The sequence below is a fragment of the Carica papaya genome, chromosome 7 (assembly GCF_054855325.1).
Source record: "Carica papaya isolate Zhongbai chromosome 7, ASM5485532v1, whole genome shotgun sequence".
Lineage (NCBI taxonomy): Eukaryota > Viridiplantae > Streptophyta > Magnoliopsida > Brassicales > Caricaceae > Carica > Carica papaya.
This window is the reverse complement of record NC_142315.1, coordinates 28,079,059-28,101,222: the sequence shown is the minus strand read 5'-3', so window position 1 is coordinate 28,101,222 and position 22,164 is coordinate 28,079,059. Positions and strand designations below refer to the sequence as shown.

The window sequence follows — 22,164 nt, the reverse complement described above, 5'->3', positions numbered from 1 at the left end:
TAAAATTTAAATTCATAAATTTTACAAGGATGTTGTTTAATGATTAATTAAAAGCAGGTGTTCAGTCAAGACTCTCCAACCTTAATTTTAGTATGAAACATTTGTCAACTTCCAACTACCAAACTCATTATCTCAACTTACAAATGCATATACGACTGATCTCATTACAATGACTGCTAGATATATTGAGTATATTATATATCTATACAGAACTTTCTAAGCTTCATATATTAAATATTAAAATGTAATATTTAAATTATGATTCTTTATATATTGACTTTAGGGGGGAAGAAATTCAAAGTTCCAAGTATGTTTTTGTAGTTCTTGTTTAAAACGTTAACAGCATGTTTACTTCACTTCTTATTCTATTCCTAGTTGATTTTCATAATAATTGTAATATGTGTTATTACAAAATCTTTACTCACACCTTGTATTCCTTGAGTATGGCAAGTAGAAATTAAATTTCTACACTAAAGAAATTCAATATGGAGAAAGAATAGGTGAAATATGGAAAATCATGGTGTAAATCATACATAATGAAGATTATTATGAAGATAAACTGTGAGAGTTGGCAAGAAATGGAACCAAAGACTACCTGATATTTCTTGCTAAATCAGATCCAAGAGTTCGAGAGGGACTGATCCGCAGTTTACCTACTTCACAAAATAGGCAATCTATGGCTTTTTTTTTTCTTTTTTTTTTTTTCCATTTCGAAACATCCGGCACAGGAATCCAACCACAAATTCTAGGAATGAAGAACGAAGTTAACAATGATATTATTCTCTCTTACCAGCAACAACCGGCGCTGTGTAGGAGAAACTGGGAAGAAAGTGCGAAAAAGGACATGTATGGACAATTAATTGGTAGGAAAGGATCAACTAAACTCGACTCAATTAGATGCCAAAAAACAATCAAAAGCATTTGCACGGAGCATGATAAGTTATCGGAGAACAAACCACATAAGTATTTTCTATAAGATGTAACAAACCGTTTCTACTTAGCCTGCCTATTCACCTTCAGATACGGCAAGGCCCCAATCACGTTGTCATAATCACTGCGGCTGACAGGGTGCTGTGCATAAGAACAAACAGAAAAATTATATAAGAGGTGAAGTTCTCAACTAGGAAAAATTATGTAAGATTGGCAGGTTATGATATCAGGAGATAATGTCTACAACGAACAAAATTTGCATCCTTGCAACCCAGCAAACAACTAAGTATCTTCCCCCAAGAGGAAAAAAGGGAAACCAACTTATTGCCAACTAACTGCTTTTGCTTAATGTTGAATCAAAGGAGAGCACAAAGGAATTCGATTTTGACACTTAATGGTAGCTGTATAAGAGCCCATAGCATTTTGCTGCATTCAAATGAGCTTTATTTATTTCTTGTAAAATTTATTTTTAGGCACTTATACCATTTATTTATATATGGAATTTGACTAATAATACCATGAAATGCCTATTGCCCAATTGCTGGAACTCAGACCTGGTTTTACACCATGAATTAAGCACTCAAAATATCAAAAGAGACCTTCAACAATGATGGAAGCCAAGAAGAAGGAATAGCAATGAAGCAACAATAGACTGCATGCCAAACTCAAACAAACAACTAAACAGTTCTCTCTCCTTTTTTTGGAGCTAGCTAACAAGGGTTTGGGATCATATGTTTCAATAATAGCTGGGTTAAGCCATACACCCACCCTTATGGAAGCAATGTATGCAGGTACTGTATTAAGCTGCATGGATGTAATGCCTTCCGACTTCTGAGATTGGCAGCTACTATACCATCCACTGTCTCCCAATCACCAAAAAATATTAAAGGAACTCTAGAATATCAAAATTAGCACCAATCTTCCCTAGCACATTTCTTTTATCCTCAGCTCATACAATAAGCGTATTCAGATAAAACTCAAAGATTAGTAATAAGAAACATAGGGATTTGAGCTCTTCCATGAGAGCAATAAGAATACCTAAAAGAGATGGTGTTACCATGAGAGCAATAAGAATACCTAAAAGAGAAGGGAATAACACCATCGTATTCTCAATATTTGGTTACTTAATGTTTTCCATCATCATTATTCAGCTAAACACATGGCCCAGATAGAAATAATGGTAGTCTAAATCACTCAATAGAACACAATAGTTTAGCCTCCATTAAAGAAAAGTTCCCTGTTTCATCAAAAAGGAAGATGGTATTTTTTTGGTTTAACAACTATTTTCCAAGCTCATTCATTAGATTTGACAATCCTATAGCTCCCAATTTATCCATATGCAGGATCTCTATGATGCTTCTCTTTTTTATACTCATCTGCCACACGACATAAACAACTACTTCACCAATTTGGCTAGTTATGGCCGAGTTTCCAAACTAGTCCTCCCGCTCTCCTCTTTTTAACTTAATGCAAAGACTGCTGCACCAGGAATAGGAGTACTATTTCATGAAGTGAGGTTATAACCTTCTATTTCTAAAATTCATGGCCAAGCTTACCACTAATTCTTGATCATCTCCTTGTTTCATATTATCTATTGTAAACCACCGTATCTCCATATACTAACCAAAGCTGGAACTAATAAATTTAGAGTAGATGCTATCTATTCTCTCCTGCTTATAGGAAGGGAGGACAACTATTTCAATTGAAAAAATGGTAAGTGAAGCCATATGTATAAGAATCTACAATTGTCTCCCTAGTTTAAAGTAAATTAAAAAAAGTCAAATTATTACTATAACTTTATACCCTTTGTCTATCTTCACCTTATGACTTCTATTCTATAGTCCAACCTCTACTGTCAGTGAACTATAAAAATAAATATACAAGTTATAATAGCTCCATTTTCAACCAAGTTAGAATAGTTTCTCTTTTTTTTTCCTAATTGGAAAATATAGAAGCATAGAAAATGATAAATTTAAGCAAGAAAAGGAATCAAATCACTTGCCCATTTAGTCTTAAGCAAGAATAAGCATAAGGACGGAGTGAAACAAAATCAAACATCACGTACGCAAACACGAAGAGATTTTCAGGAGGTAAACAAACCATTTTGGAGAGCCGCAGTTTTCTCTTTGTGTTCTTCTTGGCTAACAAGTGTTGCTTGCCAGCTCTTCTCCTCACTATTTTGCCCCTACCTGTCACTCTGAATCGCTTTGCCGACGCCTAAGAAAAGAACAAACGCCCAAGCTTATTCTTTATTCACCGCCAAAAAAATTGAAGATAAACAGCAATGACCAGAAAGCTATGATCCCAAATGTCGAATTTTCATGAACTGGACATTCTTGCTGTATAAAGTTTAATCTACTAACTTAATTCAATTTTGATGGGCAAGGAAACTAAAGATATTACAAATTCTCTTTCATTTTTTGTTACTTTTTCCAGCCCTTTATCGGGAACCAAACAAAAGGAAACTCCAAGAGATAGAAAGAGACCTTGTGAGTTTTCATTTTGTAACCTTTAGCAGCGAAAACTGTGAGAGACTGAAGCCTCTGAGGAGTGGAAGGAGCGATAGCGCATAGCTTCTTGGGAAAGAGTGAACAAGAGCCGGAAATGCAGTTACTCGAACTTAGACTCGACGTGCTGCTCACCTTGTTGAATCGGGCGAGTTGAACTGATCCGTGAGAACTACGGCTCGGAGAAAGGTAAGAATGAGTCGGCCAAAATCTCGTCAGAAACGAAATTGTTGCTAAGGCAGCCATTTTTCTCGTCTCTTTTATCTGCCCCCCTCTGGGTTGGATTTGAAGAAAAGGAAGAAGAAGAAGATAGTCCTACGTAGTAACGTGGAGGACGTCGTGTGGATAACGAGGAATGTGGCTCCAAGTCTACTCACGAGGTACTCATGGACTGCAATGCACACGCAGAAAACTCTACCCGAGCCAGGCCCAGAGACTGTTTTTTACCCTTCTTCCTTTCTCACTTGAATTTGTAATTATTTATAAATACTACTTTTCTAATAAAAAAATTTATAACTTAATTTAATTATTTAAAAAAAATTAGTTCCCATATAATTTTTTTATTAAAATATTAATTTAATTAATTAAAAAATATAATTATCACGTAATATTTTTTATTTAAATACATCATAATTAGTTGTATCGTTGAAAAAAATCTATAAATCTTAAATACGTATGATAAAATATGATGAAATTTTAATCCATGTGATTTTATTTTATTAAAGTTTTAATTTAAAATAATTTATGTAACATAAGAATTCAATATAAATTTTAGATAAATTATTTTTTTATAAAATTATTAGGTTTTATTAAGCTATTTTTTATAAATTTTTATTATTTTTTTTCTTTAATTTGTTTTTATGAAAATTTTTATAAATATTTTTTGTAACGAATCCGGAAATCTAAAAAAAAAATATATAATAATTTAAGTGTAGAAGTAAAATAAAAAGTTAAAATTTACATTACTTACACAATAACTTAAAAGTGCTAAACAATATTACGGAAAGTAATTTTTTAAAAGAAATACGAGAATAAGAAAATAAATGGAAAATAGAAAATATTTAGTATCTACTCGCAATGTTCTTACGGATCGAACTCTGAAAATTTTTTCTCTTGATCTGAAATGGTTCAATAAAGAATGAGATAAATTAAGTCAATAAGAATATCATATTATATCACCGGCACAGAAACAAATGTTGGTATAAAATAAAAAACCATTAATGAAGCACTAAATTTAGTAAATTCATTTATCAATCATACAATCATTTCTCATTCACTTATTATACCAGAATTTACGAAAACAACATATAAAAACAATAATACCATACAGATAATAATTTCATAAATAATAAGTAACATAAAACATATTATAATCCATATCCATTAACAATAAACCAAACCATAACTGTTTCTCTTTTTACCATCCTACTAGTATCCATGGGAGTTTATAGGAATGTCTCCGCTACACGTGAATCATTTCCTTTAACAATCTCAATTATAGGACCGTCCCCATACCCCGTTCGGTATGAGCACCAAATCATTAAACCTCAATATCTCGTCCTGTATGAGGGTGAAGCAGACTGTCTCCATACCCAATCCGGTATGAGCGCCAAATTATTCAGTCTCTATACCCCGTCCGGTATGAGACAACGTTCACGGTAGGGTTCCCTACGTACCCAATCCGTCCACCATCTCCTAAAATATTTAGTAAGGCTGATTTTTCATCTAATCATACAATTTCATTACCGTTTAAACTTCATTTTTTCTAATTCAACAGTAAACACGTAAAATAAACCATACATGCGTTTAAAGCCATAAAATAAATAAATAAGATACCATCATGCATGTAAACTGTAAAAACAATCAATAACAGTAGTAGATAATTTTCGGTTCTGACTCCATTAGCAACTCGTAATTAATTATGCATATTTACTAAAATCGCATAAAATACCAAATTATTATTTATTTAAACTTCAGTTCTATGATAGAGAATAGGATGAAGGATCCTTACTCGATTTAACGCTGAAAAGCTAAACAGTTTACTACGCCTACGGGCGGTCTCTGGGTTCCCTGAATTTTTTTCTCCGGGAACTAAAACGCGCTTACAGTATTTACAAATGTTCCAAATAAATACAAAATCAGTCCCATGACCCACTCAGCCAATTTTAAAAATCCAGCACGGCGGCAGTTCACCTCAGGTCGATCGTTTTCGACCGATTTTGCATCGATTCTTGCGAGCAAACACGTTAAATGGTCTCAATTGGCCTAAAAAATACGAAAAATCGAAATTCACCGGCGACGGGGCTCTCCAGTGCGGCGGCTCCTCCAGCTCACGTTGCGGTTGGGTATTTCGAGTCGGTCAACTTGTAAAGAAGAAAACGGTGATTACGACGGTGGAAAAATTACGCAAAACATAAATTGGGAAAGGCCTCATCGGAGGCATTTTGTGAAATTTCCTGCGGCGGCGCTGCCAGACTTTGCCGATATTTTCTGGCCAATTGGCCGGTCTTTTCACTCCAATTTGGCCATGGGTAAGCTTAAAATTAAATTTTGTGCAAAAGGAAAAGTTTTTAATTTTTACCTCTTTTAGCAGTCGGAAAGGGTTCCAGTGTGGCGGCGGGTGGTGGCAGTCGGCTCCCAGGCAGCTGGGTCGTCTTCTCCAGCGAGGGGTTCTAGTGACTAGGGTTAGGGTTTGTGCGGATGGGGGTTATTTATATCTATCCGCTTTTGATCTGGACCGTCCATCGCGATTCACTTTGAGCCGTCCGATAGCGTTTGAATCTAGCATTCGATCACGTTTGAGAGGGAGTACATTCAAGTCGTCCGTGCGGGCGGGAATGGACCTCAACCGTTCGATCCCGGACACACAGATCGCCCACGTGTCCCCCCCTCCCTCCAGCGTAGCCTCCCGCATCAGCGCCTCTACCACTTGGCATGTCCTGATTGATCCGAACTACTGACCCGGCGTCTGACGTGACGAAACTTTCTAAAATTGTGTTTTAGCCCATATTTTTCGATTTTTAAAAAAAAAATATTCTTAAAACTTAAATTTTCACTCTTTTTTTTCAAAATTATTTTCAATTAAATTATTATTCAATTTTATTTCATTTTTTTACTCTAAACTAAATAAAACAAAATACATTAAAATAAAATAAATTAATAAAATTAATATTTATTAATTATTTAATCACAACAAAAAATTTATGGGAGTTATATTTTTAAAATATTAAGACAGTCGTAAATGTTTATTTAGATCATGCTATGTAATTATCAATATATATATATATATCAAATACTGAATAATTAGAAAAATACCATAATAGAGTTTACATTTAAATAGAAACAGACTACAATAACTCAAACTATAATCTTTAACTGTTTTCACATTCATATATACATATATATGTTATGATTATATGCTATGCATTGTCTTTCATCCACAGCATGAAACATATGATCCCCTAATCAAATTTGTAAGTTCCTCACTATCATCTCTATCTTTTATTCAGAGGAGTGAGCGTGAGACTCGAATTTGAGACAATTCAACTTCAAGTCTAGTCATTATGCCATTAGTTAAGTCAGTCTCGAATTCGAGACAATTCAACTTCAAGTCTAGTCATTATGCCATTAGTTAAGTCAGTCTCTTTGGCAGCTTCGATTTCTCAGGCCTTCTCAATGTCGGTCTTTTTTTCCTCACCTATTAGTTGACAGTCGTGAAAAAATTGGTATGTGGTTTATTCGAAAGTAAACCTTCAAGATTACCTGTTGTAGTCCCTCAACCATCTCTCTTTCAATGCTGTTTGTAGTCAAGCACAAGTATTCTAACTGGAGGATGCGGTTCCATTGCAGGAAATCTACAGACTTATCCATGGTTAGTGACAACAGGGAAAAGTGCAGAAAGAAAAGAACTGAAGTTGGAAGTTCGAACAGTTACACTATAATTTAATATTTTCAATTTATTTAGGCCATATTTGGAAAAAATTTATCACATTTATTTTAACCATAAGAGGTTAAGAGTCCAACGTTAAAGTGATAAAAATTAAATTCATATGGAAATCCATATGAAATTGGAATAAGACAATTCAAATCATACTAAAATTGATGGAATTTAGAATGTATTGATTAATTTTGCGTGAATTTTATATATATATATATATATTTTTCATCTAGTACAATTCTCCTAGTTAATTTTGCGTGAATTTTATATATATATATATATATATATATATATTTCATCTAGTACAATTCTCCTAGTTAAACCGTTAGATTTGCAAATGAATTCATCATATTTCTAGATTTATTCCAAACAAAAACTTATGGTATTCAGTAGATTTTGAGTTTCATTAGCATTTAGAAAACTTTTGATTTCGACCTTCCTATTGTTCTACTAGATTCAGCTGTAACCAGTGCACTCCTAACCTAGAAAAAAAATAAACAATCTTTCTTGTGTTTTTACTTCAGAATTTGTTCTTTCTAACCAAACCCTTTACTCTTAACTCTAATCTTCTCCATTTTTCTCTGTCCTTTATATTCCTTTTTATGTGCCATTCTCTAAGTTACACAACTCAATTACTATCAGCTCTTACGATTACCCTACTTATATGTTTCTCAGCCTTTTGGCTTAAGATTAACCTACTTGTTTCTTTTAGGGGAAGCTTTCCATAGGTTTCTAAGGAAATTTGTCTGGAATAGGATTCTCGTTCAAGAGGGCAAAGCAGAAAAACTTGATTGATAAAGTATCACCTTTGGAGAGACACCAAACCAGGGTGCTCTCGAGGTTCAACTAACATATTTGCTTAGCAAAAGCAGGATCTAATCTATACATGGTTTGAACTTAAGACCTTCCTGTGGAGAGAAAGATAGGTGACTCATTGGCCAGTGATCAACTCAAACTTTGTTTGAATTAAATTGATAGCAAAACTTTCTGTCAAACTATGCCTTCATCTGTGCATGGTAAACTGAAGCTAGTGTTGATGTCAATAAGTTAACAATAATAATGCAACATAAGATTAATTGCCTGTAAATAATGTATCATCGGGTTTCTTAATTCATACACGTATGAAGAAATTTGGAAATGCTAAAACTAACAAATTGAAGGTTGTTTTTACTTGAGATCAGTAAAAGATATCAGATTTGTCAAAAATTTTCTGAAATATCTTATTCAACTCCACCTAGAAGCTTAATTTGACTGATCTCCTGTAACTCTTATGTCTTTTAACCATGATCTTCATGTAGCTAACTTCATCTTCCAGCAACTGAAGTACTTAGGTTTACCAAATTATCTCTGTTTTCTTCCTTTCTATTTACTTCTATTAGGTTAGCCGCTCATTTTGAGACAGCTGATGTTCCTATTGGTTGCTTTTTCTGCATGATGAATATATGCAGAGAGATAGAGATAGATAGATTGATAGATAAATAAATAAGTAGATAGATAAATAGATAGATAAATAGATTGAGAAAGAGAGAGAGGAGGGGAGAGAGTATACCTTGTTGTGACTGCTCGATTGAATCATCTTGTGCAGACCTTTGAAACCTCCTACTCTTGATCACCCCAGCAAATAATGCAAGCGAACCAAATCCCAGGGCAGCAATGGAGTTCTGCTACCAAAGTTACACAGGTTTGAAATCTTCGACTACATAGTGAAAAATGATTAGTTCATTGGTTTTCGTCCTCTTCTGAACTTGTCTCGTCAGTCTTTGTGATTTCTGCTAAGTTCAGATAACCAGTAAGCAAACCTTTACGTCCTAGAACAACCAGATCAAGGAGCTTTCTCCTCACAGTATAAACAGGATTTGGGTTGATCAAGCACCCCCTCTCATATGCCTCTCTAAGGAAAACAGTGTGTCTCTTCCCCTTGGTTGACAAATAAAAGATCCCAGGGTGATCCAAGAATAGATCCCTTATGTTCAAATCAATTCCAAAGCATTTTCTGAAATGGCTTATCTTCTCCACCTCCACCATCTTCTCCACTGTTAAACTTAAGAATTCATGAACCATTGCAACTGCTCGTTTCTCCATTCCCATAACTCCAACTTTAGACCCTTTCTTTTCACCTATCTCTTCATATGGCCCCACATAGGGCAACCTTTGCCATGCCTTAACTTTAGCCCTAAAATTCTTGCTCAACCTCATTCCTGGTGGATAACTCTGTTTGAAACTAAACTGCATTTCAGTTCTATCAAGACCACAATCTTCTTTACAGCACTCCACAACCCTCCAATTCTCCACAGCACTTGTAAATTGATCTCCAGGCATTCCATCAACCAGGTTCAGAATGTGGGTATTAGGCTCATGACCATCGCAAAGTCTAAACAAATGCGAGTTTCGGGATATAACTGAATCTTCAAAATCATCTGGCAGCCCAAGTTCCCTCCAAACTTTAAAAACAGCACGAAGTGGTAAAGATTTCGTTATTGACATGGACAGAAGCCTAACCAATCGATCAACAACAACCGGCAAAGAACCAACAATAGCTTTGGCTTCTTGGCGGGAAATTTCATTAGCAGCATCAGTTAATCTGCAAAAAGGCTGGCACTTTACTGGGTCGTAGAAAATATGGAAAATGTGGGGATATTTTCGGAGAAAAGAGGCAGCTCCACGGTTCAGGTGGAGCTTTTGGGACAGTCTGGAGAGGAAATCAAGGGAAACTGAAGGTGGATTGTTGGTGGGATTTGCGAGAATAAGGTCTTGAATTGCAATGACTTTGAGAAGGTTTTTATACTTGTCCATGAGCTTCTCAAACGTTGGGTCCCTAGCTCTTGACGCAACATACTGAGCAGAAGTCGTTTTGAATCGAATGCCAAAAGGTGAGCAACACTCCGCGTGTTGTGAAATGGATTTGGCGAAGTGGATTCTCATTTTTATACCCTAAAGTTCTTTAGACTTCGCTCCCTTTTTACACACACAAACACACCCTTCCCTGCTCTGTGAACTTTCTGCAAACATCTTATATGCACGACGGGAAGAAACTAGCAGCTAAAATCGCCATTAACTAATTTAATCTAATCTAATGTGCTCATTGAAATCCCCAAAAAAAAAAAAACAAAACAAATTAGCAGGCTAGAATGAAATGAGTTTTTCATATTTCCTTCATCAACACCCCAGGAAATTACCAGGAATCATGGAGTCTTTCTCGGTCTAACAGTTGAAAATGGAAGAAACTATAAAACTCGGAAATGGTATAAATGAATAGAGTTTCTTCTTTTCTGTCGAATGCTACTTTACTTCACTAAATCTATCAACAGATTGGCATGGATTTGTTCTGTGATCAAACTAAAAATTGCTGACTTTCTATTAAAAATCCAAAAGGAACGAACAAAGAATTAAGAGATTTACCGAGTTTGTTCTCCCTTCGAATACAAACAATGAACGGGCGGGGAAAAACCGAATGATACAGTGCCTGGCGAGAGGCTAAATCAGAGAACGAAAGGAAGGAACAGAGTTCGAAGATGCAAGTGCTGGTGGGTAACAGCGAAGGATGAAAACGGGCATGAGCTTCTTCATCCCTCGATCATGGTGGGTTCTCTCTCTCCATTTTTTAGTTACATAATTTTTTATTTTTTTAATAATGATGGAAATAAATGAGGAGTTTTTATTTAATTTATTTTAATTACTTAGGTGGAATTAAAATTTTATTTAATTTAAAGAAAAAGGTAATAATAATAGTGTAAATAACAATTACAATTACAATTACGCCATTCGGTTATTAATTTTTAAGGTTTAACTTGCAATTCTCATACACGTTTGTTTTTAGAAAATCAAATACTAATATTTTTTTAAAATTAGGTTTATGTCAAAGATTAAGAAATTTAATAACAACATATTTAACTATTACAGAAAATTAAAAATTTAAATTACAATAAAATCGAATCAGAGAGCTGAATTTTCACCTTCTGCAAGATGAAATTTACTTTTAAAGCCAAGAGATCAACCCAGACAAGAAGAGCCACAAGCAACAAATTGAAAGAAACCAGGAAGTTACCATGAAGAAATGGAGGTAAACTACATACAGATTCATTGACCAAAAAGAGCAATCTTCCACCAAACTGGTGATCTTAAATTACCTGTTTCAGATTTTTACAGATGTTCCAAGTTAAACAAGTTAGTCTCACAATACCCAGATGATGGAGGAAGAAAATAGTATAATAATTTCATCAAATCTTCCTCCATAACCATATCCTCTGGCACTTAAACCACCCAATTAATTCTACAATTCTCGAGTAAGTTTTTCTTCAGGTGTTACGAGTTAACAACCGGTTTCTTAGAGAAACATCATTGTCGTCTCAAGATGGCTACAGATTCCCACTCCAAACTACATATCACATCCTGCAATTTATACATATCGAACCATTAAAAACATGATCTTCAGCAACTTCACAAAATAGAAAGCAATCTAGGGAAAAAGACGTCACCGAGGGGTTATGCCGGTCTATGTCAAAGCTGTTGATAGCACATGGTTCTGCCAAGAGCTCCGCTGGTTGTTCACCTAGGCAGTTGGAAGATACATGTAATATATGTCAACCTAAATCTATGTTCTACAGTATTATTTGTTCAGAAAAGGGATGAGATGAGAGACAAAAATGTAAGTTTGCCAATGTTGCAACAAGTTAAAAGGATGGTATGGTTGATAATCCAGAAACATTTACGACAAGAACCTTATGTACCTTGTTCAACAACAGCAAGGATCCCATCTTCGGAGCAAATCATAGCAGGTAAAACCTTGGAAGATGAGATACTGGACTTTGTGTAGAGATCATATTGAACCTCCCAAACCTCACTTTCAGACAAAGGATGGATTGAATCCCCCTCGTTCCCAGCTCCAGATAGAAGAATTGGGTGTTGTTGCCACCGAAGATCCCAGACGAATACAGTACCTGAAGAACCTCCTGCCTATAAACAGAAGAATAGAAGATCAATAAAATACTCAGGAAACCCAAAGAGATAAACACTCTGGTTAGCAGCAAGAAAACTACACCTATATTTCAAACTACAATGCTCAGCCGGTGAAAGTCATGTACTATTTCTTCTGATGGAACAAACATGCAAAAAGTTTATGCAGCGTCAGGTTAATGCCAGTAACTACAAAAATCATATGCTTGGCAGTAACACCACAAGATTAAAGAGAACACATTAATGTAAGTTCATGTACTGATACATGATTAACTTGCTACTAAAGTAAAGTTGCAGAACACGACAAATTTATTGCATGAGTTTCCATTTTGAGTAAATCTGTCTAATACTTTAAGTATCAACCTACCAGTCAATATAATAATCAGAGGCTTAATTTATTTATATGCTTTGCTGCAGAAACTCGAAGATCATATACACTCTGTTGCAGAAACTGGACAAATGTATAATACTTAAGCACGCAATCAGCAGCAATAAGTTATTGAGTAAATAACCACCTGAATAGTGTGTTAAGGTGCACTCAACCACGGTAATAGTAACTATTAGATGGTACAATAGGTAACTTTTTTAGAACAAAAGAAATAATGAATTAACAGGCAACAAGGGGGTACACCCAATTACAAAAGAAAGGAGAAGTTATGAATTAATCAAATATCAATCAGGTTCACCAAGTCCTTTACAAGGTTGACTCTTGAAGAAAAATACAGGGCGTGAAACAATAAATCTAACTCTACCAAAAGAAAAAACAGTTTCCTAGACGCCTTTCTATTCCTATCTTTCCCAGGGAAAAAGCAGTAATTTCCACCATACAGGTTTTATATATCCTCTTCGATTTTATCCAGATAAGTAACAAATCTTTTAGCCGCAAAAGAAACAAAAGAAAAGATATGTAGATGCTGGGAAATGAGAAGATATAAATTCACATTTGCTCTTTGCAACAAATAATTTATCCAAAAATATATTTCCTCTACGAACAAAATATGAAAATACGATTATAAAGAAAGCCAAGAGAGACAGCTAAAAATGTGACATATGTTACACCTAAGCCCTCAACTGTCATTGTCCAGAGACAAAATGGAGGAAACAAGAGGGAAAAGAAGATGGGACCAAACAACTGAAAATTATCCACACACGAGCAAATTGCATAAATCGGTTCTCCAATGCTGAGAAAAATTAACAGGGTCAAGACCAATCTTACTAGACAAGTGTGCTTTCGTGACGGATGAATATCGACGGAGTGTACTATTCCAGAAATTTTTCCCTTAGACCTGAAACATTACAAACTTATGATACTCAGAACATACATCACCCAAAAAAATAGCAAGCAAAACTTCCTCACGTAGTGAGGTATGGCAGGAGGCATGGACTAAAAGAACCGTGTATTTCTTGCTATTAAGTGAATAGATTCACAAGCTATGCCCCCATGCAGATGAATACTGAGCATAATTGTTCATCAACTTCTGAGGTTTCCATATCTCGATTATCAAGCTAAACATCCGAAATAACATGCAGGAAAAACTAAATTTTTTGGTTTATATACTTCTAAATGTATCTAAGAAAAAAATCATATACAACAAAATATTGATCGAACGACTGAATAGTCGTTCATTGCGTTGCTTATTTATGTTTTAACATTTCAATTAACAATTTATAAGGTTCATAACATAGGCTGGAGAACTACTCCATTTCAGAGTTCATGAAACAGTCAGCATAACGAAACATGAAAAATGAACAAGAGGGAGGAACTCGATTGCCTCTATACTTCAATCAGGCATCGGATTAAGAAAGCATAAAACAGAAGTTCAAATTAGGGAGATTAAATTGAAAAACTCACCAGTTCCCTTTGAAGGTAGTAACCGCCGCACCAGGCTTCCTCTGATCCCACCATTGCAGACCAAACCCATACCCACCCGTCACAAACTCACTCGGCGATGCCCATTTCACCGCCGTATACCCCACCAACCCATTCCCATCAAACACCCTTCTGTATGCCAAACCATCACGCCCACCCCCACCAACATTAACCAGATTCACTCTCCCATCTTCGCCAACAGTCACGCATTCAATCCCATCCTCCCTCCAATCCACCGCCGCTATAGCCCCTGCGTGGAACCCTAGCCCCTGCACCACCGAAGCCTCCGCCTCCACGGTTGCCCCATCAACCAAATTCGCCGTCAAGACATGGACAGAGCCCGCGAATGTGGAGGCGGCAATGAGGGGCTTGAAGGAGGAAGATGGTCTGATGGTTTTAAGTGAGGAAACACGCGACGGCGGGATCCACGACGAAAGGGAAGTGAACGCTGGAGATGGATCGGCATCGAGAGAGAGGATTTCGAGGGAGGAGGTTTCTGAATCAAAATCGAAGAAGGAAAAAACCGCAAACCTGTCAAATGCAGAGATCGGTGGGAGCCATCGAACCGCATCGACGTACTTGGACTGAGGGAGCCTGTGGATCTGTAGTTGGGTCGCGGGTACCGCCATTGTTAGAGCTCCCGGGGGTTTAGCAGAAATGTTTTTCACAGGGTTTTACTTTTAGTGGGAAAATGTAAATTACAACGGATATCCTTTTACGTAAATACCCTTAACTTTCGAACAAAACCACAATATTACCCTTCATATATAAATCAACTTTTTTCTTCCGCATTTGATGTGTTCTTGACTGTTGATGTAGAAAAAATGTCAATCACACAAAAAACCTTTATCTTCTTCGTCACCGGCTTCAGTTCTCGTCTTTCTAGGAAGAGAAATTGCAGTAAATCCATGACCGTAGAAGCAAATAAGAGAAATTCGGATGAGAATAGAGAAAGTCTGCAACCTAGTTTCCCATTGAGAATTTCAAACACAATTCTTTCTCGATCAGTGGTTGCAGTGTTAGGATTAGGGTTCGTCGATGCCGGGTGAGTTCTTGTTTCGAATCATAATTTATTTATTATCATTATTACTATGTAGAAAAATATAAAGTAATAATTTAGAACTACGAATCTGATGAAGAAACGGCGGGTACTGTTTATAGGTACAGTGGGGATTGGTCAAGAATAGGAGTGATCTCAAAAGAGACTGAGGAATTGTTAAAGGTTGCTGCCTTTCTTGTTGTTCCTCTCTGTATTTTTCTTATATTTTCCTTGTCGGTTGAATCAGATGATTGAATCTTTTTCAGCAGGAGAGTGGGAATTCTATGCGTTTTGAGTTCATCTGAACTGTTGAAGATGAACATGCTAAATTTGTAACAAATTTAAAAATCTTATAAAATTTTATTTTTAAATTTACAACTATTAATAAATAAATAAGTAATGTAAAATCCTGTCAAACAAAAAGTAAATAATTTAACATTTAATTATAAAATTTTAAAAACTTTTATAAAATATCACGTAGAATCAAAATAATATATCATAAATTTTGTTAAAATTAATAAAATCTAACTTATATTTTTTAGTTTTATATGTAATTTTATTTTATGTTTATTTATGTAACTTTTTAAATTATGACACACACAAGTGTAGTTCGATAAGTTTTTGTAAATAAATAAATGTATTAATTATTAAATTAAGTAATAATTAAAAAATAAGTAATATGAAGTATATATTATTTTTAAGTCATATTTCAAAATAAATTAATTTTATTTACTGATTTATTTGAAAATATATTAATTCACAAATTATTATTCATTTACAATACTAAAATTTGACACCCAAAACTCTCTTTAAAATATGTTTATTATGATAGATTATAAACAAAAATAAATAAGTATAGACTTATAGAATAAATTTGTTCCTTGAGTATATTTGGTATAGTAAATGTATAAGTGACACGATTACTTATTTATCTAAATTTACTCTTCAGAGATTAAAACCCTTTAAAATATGTTGGCATACGTATTATATTTAGTATAGTAAATATATAATGACATGATTACTTATTTACCCAAATATATTATTTAGGGATTAAAACTCTTTAAAATATGTTAGCAGAAGTATTATACTCGGTATAGTAAATATATAAATGACATGATTATTTATTTACTCAAATATACTCTTTAGGGATTAAAACCTTTTAAAACATGTTATGTAAAGGCCCGCGATTTTAAAGAAAATGAATTTATAATTTAAATGCGGAAGCGAATAATAATGTTATAGTTTACATTCATTATACAATAAAATAAATTTGCCCAATAGAATTACGGAAATGTCATTTCTACATGGTTCATAAAAAATAAACGGTAATTAAAGAAAAACGAAGAAATAAGGCAACTTTCACTAGCACTTGAAGGGAATCCGGAAAGTAAACTACTCACAACATTCTTGCTGATCGGGATCTAGATATTAGTATTCTTGATATGAAATAGTTAATAAAATGGTGAACTACACTAGTCTAGTAAAAATATCACACTAATCACTGATACAAAAAATCGAATGTTGGTAAAAATCAGAAAATAACTAATAGATTTATCTTCGTTTTAAATAAATACATTTATCTTTAAAACTTTTTATTCGATACTTATCATTACGATTTTTTCCAAAATTAACCTATAAAGACACTTAACCAAATGATATTTTAATTTTATGGATAGGATCAGCAATCCTTCATTTTTAACCTACTTATTAGGACCCCTGGGGGTCTATAGAGATATCCCTCTACTCGTAGACCCAATATCAAGATTTGACAATTAACTCGATTGTACTCATACCCCGTCTGGTAATGGGCGCCAAAAAACACCATCATCTTTATACCCCGTTCGATATGAGGGTGAACAATGTCTCATAAATTCCTTTCGGTATGGGACTTCTCAACCTCGTCCAACTGAGATAATGTCCACAGTAGGGTTCCCTATGTACCAGGTCCGTCCACTATTTCCTAGGATGCCAGTAAACTTTCATTTATTTAGACTCTTATCATCCAAACAATCTCTAAACCATATCAACATCTCATTTCATATTCACATATTAATTCAAATGACACTTAAACAAGCGATATAGTTTAGCATAAACAAATAATCAATAGCCAGAATACCAAATAAACAATGTAGGAGGAACAAAATTACCAAATAACTGAGAAGACCATAAAAACCATCAATTCAATTACGTACAGTATAATAGTAAATAAATATAGATAGTACAGGAAAATAAATAAGAAATCAGAACATATGTGAACTAACCGGTTCCAGCTCCACTATTGACCTATAATATTTTTAGGTTCTTCTAATTTTTTTCACGAAGTACAATTATTGATTATTAATCTTTATTTTACCATAAACGAGAATAGAGTAAAGGATCCCTACTTGGATCGGTGTTTCAAAACGTCGTGCTATCTACTACGCTTCCTAATGGATCTCTAATTTTTTGAATTTTTCCTACGGGAATCTAAATACTTGTCACGTACCTAAAATAACTCTAAAAATCTAAAATCGGTGTTGAAAGTCCTTTCTGGCCAATTTTAGAGTCCCAGCATAGCAGCGTCGCCATGCTCCGGTGCCAGGTCCGCTGTTCACGGCAGTAGTTCGCCTTGGTCTAATCTATTTTGGCTAGTTTTACATGTTAGGGGGTCTTGATTGGCCAGAAAATAAAACAAAATTGAACCTACCGGCGGGGGGATCTTCATATTCGACTGCTCCGCCAGTTCTCCTTCGCGGCTAGGGTTTCTCCTTCGGCTAACATACACAGAAAGAGACGGTGAACACAACAGTCAGAAAATTGTGTGAAACGAGAAACGAAAAAGGGCTCATTAGAGGGGTTTTAGGGTTTCGATCGTGGCGGCTCCATCGAACTTTGCCCATAGTTTTTTGCCCACCCATCATTCCTTTTGCTCCGATATGGCTATAGGGAGACTTATAATCAAATTTCGAGCGGGTATGAGAGAATTTTACATTTTTTGGCGGTCGACAGTGGTTCCGGTGCAGTGGCGGCTGGGGATAGGTCTCTTTCTCCAGTGACTGTTCCTTCTTCTTTGGCAAGGGCAAGTGCGGCTAGGGTTAGGGTTTTCCTGCAATGTGATGCTTATATATTTATCCCGCATCGGTCTGGGTCGTCCATTCGCATCAACGTGGAGCGAGGAGAGTCGTCTGATCGTTGCCTGTTTAGGCTAATTGCGTGGGCGAATTTGGAAAGTTTATCGTGATTGATCTCTTCCATCCGATCGTGCTTATGGAGGGAATGCATCTGAGCCATTCACGCGTGTGGGATTGAATATAGGCCGTCGGATCGTTGGACACACGGATCACCTACGTGACCTCCCGTGTGGTACCAATGTCAGCGTATTTTATCATGCAGCGTGCTCTGATTCGTCGTGGCTGCTGACTGGACCGTCCCACATGCCCGAATTTCTCTTTTTGTATTTTGACCCTCTATTTTTAATTTTTCTTTCAAAAACACCCCCCGATTCAAAATTTCACCTATCTTCTCCCAATATGCTTTTAATTTTGTCTTTAACCTATTTTTCTCAAATAATTTAATAAAATTAAATTAAATTAATAGGTTTTTTAATTATATATGTATCTTTTATAAGTTAAAAAATTTATCTCGGGCCCGGGTATTACAACTATCCCTCCTTTAAGAAAAAATTTAGTCCCTCAAATTTATCACTCTCTCACTTAGTCAAACTGTTGAGGTATTGGGCTCTGAAGTCCGATTCTAGCTCCCATGTGTTCTCTTTCTATGTGTGATTTTGTCATAAGACTTTGACGAATATGATTTCTTTATTGCAGAGTACTCTACTCTTTTGGTCTACAATGTCTATCGGTACCTCCTTATAAGATAGATCCTCTTGTAGTGAAAGGGACTCGTGAGACAGGATATGCGAGAGGTCCAGGTTGTACTTGCGTAGCATAGACACGTGAAACACATTATGGACTCTGGATAGCTCTGAAAGTAGTGATAGTCTGTAGGCGGACATACAAATCCTGTCTAGGATTTCAAACGGTCTAATGAACTAGGGATTTAATTTTTCTTTCTTACAAAACCTACTGATTTCCTTAAAATTGGTGACTTTAAGAAACACCCAATCACCTTTCTCAAATTTCAAATCTCTTCTCCGAGTGTCCGCATAACTCTTTTGCCTACTCTGAGATGTCTAGATGTTCTTCCTGATTTTAACTATCTTGAAGACTGTAGTCGCCTCTTCAAGATTTGAGTTGAATAATTTTCTATCACCCACCTTTTTCCAATAGATCAGCAACCTACATGGGTGACCATTCAATGTCTCGTACGGGGCCATGCTGATACTTGTTTGGTAGCTGTTATTGTAGGTGAATTCTATCAAAGGTAAATGATCATCCCAATGGCCCCCGAAGTTAATAACATAAGATCGGAGCATAATCTCCATTGTGCAAATCGTCATCTCTAATTGTCCATCAATTTGAGGTGGAATGTGGTGCTAAGGAACAGTTTCGTCTTCATGCCTTGCTGAAAACTAAACCAAAATTAAGAAGTGAACCTAGAGTCTCTGTCGAATACTACTGTTACTGGAACTTCATGTAACTTGACTATCTCCTATCTTGTCTAAGGGGTTATATATTCTTGCTATCTTGTCTAAGGGGTTAGTCATCTTGATAGTCAAGAAGTGAGAAGACTTGGTGAGTCGGTCGACAATTACCTAGATAACATCATATCATGAGCGTACCTTAGGTAACCCTGTCATGAAATTCATTGATATGTTTTCACTTTTACTCCGGGATCGATAATGGCTTAAGTAATCCACCTGGGCATTAATGTTATGTATTAACTTGTTGACATACCAGACACTTGAAGATAAAATCGGTTATCTCTCCTTTTATCCCGCTCCACTAAAATCGGAATCACATACTTTGATACATTTTAGTACTTCTGGGATATGGAGAACTTTAAACTGCAAGACTCTATCATGATATCCTTTTTTAGTTCATTATCATATGAAATACACACTCTATGTTGAAACCCGAGCAATCCATCAGCGGAGACTCAAAATTCTAGATTTATTTCATGTTCTGCATCATTCTTAAGAGCTGCTATAATGGAACCGGTTAATTGGACTTTCTTTATTCTTTGGATCAATTCGGGTTGAACAGTCAGATAGACCAATCATGTAACTCTCCATACAAGTAGTGGCGCTAGGTCTTAAAGGCGTGGATAATAACAGCAAGTTCTAAATCGTGGGTGGGGTAATTTTTCTCATGACTCTTCAACTACCTGGACCAATAGACTATGATTTTCCCATGCTGCATCAGAACACAATACAACCCCAGTTAGGAGGCATCACTATACATTATATATCTACTTGTCCCACTTAATAAGGCTAACATAGGTGCAGTACTCAACCATTTCTTGAGTTTTGTAAAGCTCCTTTCGCAATTCTCGTTCTATTCAAACTTAATGTTCTTCTTTGTAAGTCGGATCAAAAGAGTGGGTACACTAGAAAATCTTTCCACAAACCTGCAGTAATAACCTGTCGTTCTTAGAAATGTGCGAATCTCCTTAATCGATGTCAATTTCTCTCAACCAAGTTCTGCCTCAATTTTTCGGGGTTCACTGATACTCTATCTGTAAGGACTAGAAAGTAGAAAGAGTAGAAAAAAAAATAATAATAATAAATAATAATAATAATAATAATAATAAAAACGACGTCGTTTTAGAGAGGGGAAAAACGACGTCGTTTTGAAAGAAAGAAAAACGACGTCGTTTTGGGATGTAGGAAAACGACGTTGTTTTGGGGTAGGCTGGCAGAGTATAAAAGGAGGTCGGGAAAGGGAGAAGGGAGAGAGGAGAAAAGAAAAAAAAAGGGAAAGAAAAGGAAAAAGAGAAAAAGAGAAAAGGAGGGAAGGAGGACAGCGGAGACGAATAAGAAGAGGAAAGTTCCAGAAGGAGAGAGGAGAGAGTCGGGGCGGAGGGGAGCGAGAAGGGAGAGGGAAGGAGGCCGTGGACGGACGACGCGACCGGCAGGAAGAAGGAAGATGGAAACGGGAGGTATGGTGAAAATTTGAGCTGTTGGTGTGGTGTGTGTGTGTAGAGAATTTTGTGCAGGTGCGGCGTCGGCAATGGCGCGACGGAGTGGAGCAGTGAAGATAGGCCGTAAGCGTGGGGTTGTCCCGCGCGCTCACGGAGGTGATCGGGGAAGGAATGGAAAGTATGGCGGTGTTGGAGGCGTGTGGGGAGCCGTGGGGAAGGATGGGGGTGGTGCGGGTAGAACAGAGTGAGGAGGATGTGAGAGAATAATCTAGGGGGCGCGGGTGGGATAAAAACTCGAGAGGACAGAAGAGGTGTGTGCGTGGTGTGTGCGTGGGTGGGGATGTGGAGGGAGCCGCTAATAAGCGGTGATGTGTTTCCCCGAAATGCACGGTGGTGAGGGCGTGTATGCGGCGTGAAACGGTGCAAGCTGAGAGGTTAATCGCCCTAGGTAGGCAAAAGTGTATAGGAACCGGGAGGAGGCAGGAGGATGGGGGAGGTAGCGGGTAGGGGGCAGTGGGAGAGGGAAGGGAGCTGGAAGGTACGGCAGTGGGGACTAGGAAACAGGATTTGAGGGGGATTGGATGGGAGAAGGGGAGTAATGTGGTCAGTAGGAGTTAGCAAGTTAGAACGCTTGGGACTAGCTTGGTATAAGGAGAGATGGGAGCATGCGGTTTGGGAGGGGGAATTTGGAGGCCGTTGGTAGGGGCGGGTTGAGTTGCCGATGTTGGTGGAGCAGGGAGGGGATATGTATGTGAGTGTGGCCTAGCAAGGCCGAGAGGGGTAGAAGGGTGCATGAGTCACGGATGGTGGTGACGGGAGGTGGAAATGTTGTGTGTGTGCGTGGCCCAACGAGGTCGAGAGATGGAGGAGTGAGTATGAGTCGCCGATGTTGGTGACGCGAGACGAT

General features: G+C 36.5%; 4 protein-coding genes and 1 long non-coding RNA gene across 8 annotated transcripts; 1 reads left to right on the top strand and 4 right to left on the bottom strand.

Moving 5' to 3' along the window:
• Nucleotides 1–486: 486 nt before the first annotated feature.
• Nucleotides 487–3,792, bottom strand: PRPL35 (Ribosomal protein L35). The gene is made up of 3 exons (XM_022031651.2): nt 3,417–3,792; nt 3,031–3,147; nt 487–1,071 (listed from the first exon to the last, which is right to left on the bottom strand). Exons 1-3 carry the CDS (start codon nt 3,681–3,683, stop codon nt 994–996), a joined length of 462 nt encoding a protein of 153 aa, XP_021887343.1. The 5' UTR covers nt 3,684–3,792; the 3' UTR covers nt 487–993.
• Nucleotides 3,793–4,762: 970 nt separating this feature from the next.
• On the bottom strand, nt 4,763–10,987 carry LOC148253122 (uncharacterized). Its single transcript, XR_015813442.1, has 2 exons — nt 10,774–10,987; nt 4,763–5,132 (listed from the first exon to the last, which is right to left on the bottom strand). It is a non-coding gene; the product is annotated as an uncharacterized LOC148253122 (long non-coding RNA).
• Nucleotides 6,791–10,779, bottom strand: LOC110806720 (Ubiquitin carboxyl-terminal hydrolase family protein). Of its 4 annotated transcripts, none has more exons than XM_088207900.1 (3): nt 8,924–10,779; nt 7,200–7,298; nt 6,791–7,134 (listed from the first exon to the last, which is right to left on the bottom strand). In XM_088207900.1, exon 1 carries the CDS (start codon nt 10,294–10,296, stop codon nt 9,094–9,096), a length of 1,203 nt encoding a protein of 400 aa, XP_088064026.1. In that variant the 5' UTR covers nt 10,297–10,779; the 3' UTR covers nt 6,791–7,134; nt 7,200–7,298; nt 8,924–9,093. The 4 variants fall into 4 exon arrangements, with proteins under 4 accessions (XP_088064026.1, XP_088064025.1, XP_088064024.1 ...); XM_088207899.1 differs by having other exon boundaries at nt 7,200–7,291; XM_088207898.1 differs by having other exon boundaries at nt 6,791–7,298.
• A 467-nt stretch (nt 10,988–11,454) lies between the features above and the next one.
• LOC110806729 (Transducin/WD40 repeat-like superfamily protein) lies at nt 11,455–14,881 on the bottom strand. The gene is made up of 5 exons (XM_022031652.2): nt 14,180–14,881; nt 13,544–13,613; nt 12,102–12,327; nt 11,850–11,923; nt 11,455–11,763 (listed from the first exon to the last, which is right to left on the bottom strand). Exons 1-5 carry the CDS (start codon nt 14,824–14,826, stop codon nt 11,710–11,712), a joined length of 1,071 nt encoding a protein of 356 aa, XP_021887344.1. The 5' UTR covers nt 14,827–14,881; the 3' UTR covers nt 11,455–11,709.
• Nucleotides 14,882–15,000: 119 nt separating this feature from the next.
• On the top strand, nt 15,001–15,614 carry LOC110806730 (DNA-directed RNA polymerase subunit beta). Its single transcript, XM_022031653.2, has 2 exons — nt 15,001–15,242; nt 15,359–15,614. The coding sequence occupies exons 1-2, from the start codon at nt 15,022–15,024 to the stop codon at nt 15,489–15,491; spliced, it is 354 nt and encodes a 117-aa protein (XP_021887345.1). The 5' UTR covers nt 15,001–15,021; the 3' UTR covers nt 15,492–15,614.
• Nucleotides 15,615–22,164: the final 6,550 nt, after the last annotated feature.

Coding starts and splice junctions, on each gene's coding strand:
- LOC110806730 (XM_022031653.2), top strand. CDS start 15,022: ATGTCAATCACACAAAAAACCTTTATCTTCTTCGTCACCGGCTTCAGT. Junction 15,243..15,358: donor TTAGGGTTCGTCGATGCCGG/GTGAGTTCTTGT, acceptor TACTGTTTATAG/GTACAGTGGGGATTGGTCAA.
- LOC110806720 (XM_088207898.1), bottom strand. CDS start 10,296: ATGAGAATCCACTTCGCCAAATCCATTTCACAACACGCGGAGTGTTGC.
- PRPL35 (XM_022031651.2), bottom strand. CDS start 3,683: ATGGCTGCCTTAGCAACAATTTCGTTTCTGACGAGATTTTGGCCGACT. Junction 3,148..3,416: donor ACAAAATGAAAACTCACAAG/GTCTCTTTCTAT, acceptor TTCTTTTCTTAG/GCGTCGGCAAAGCGATTCAG. Junction 1,072..3,030: donor AACTGCGGCTCTCCAAAATG/GTTTGTTTACCT, acceptor TCTTATGCACAG/CACCCTGTCAGCCGCAGTGA.
- LOC110806729 (XM_022031652.2), bottom strand. CDS start 14,826: ATGGCGGTACCCGCGACCCAACTACAGATCCACAGGCTCCCTCAGTCC. Junction 12,328..13,543: donor CACGAAAGCACACTTGTCTA/GTAAGATTGGTC, acceptor TTCTGTTTATAG/GCAGGAGGTTCTTCAGGTAC. Junction 11,924..12,101: donor CCTTGCTGTTGTTGAACAAG/GTACATAAGGTT, acceptor CCAACTGCCTAG/GTGAACAACCAGCGGAGCTC.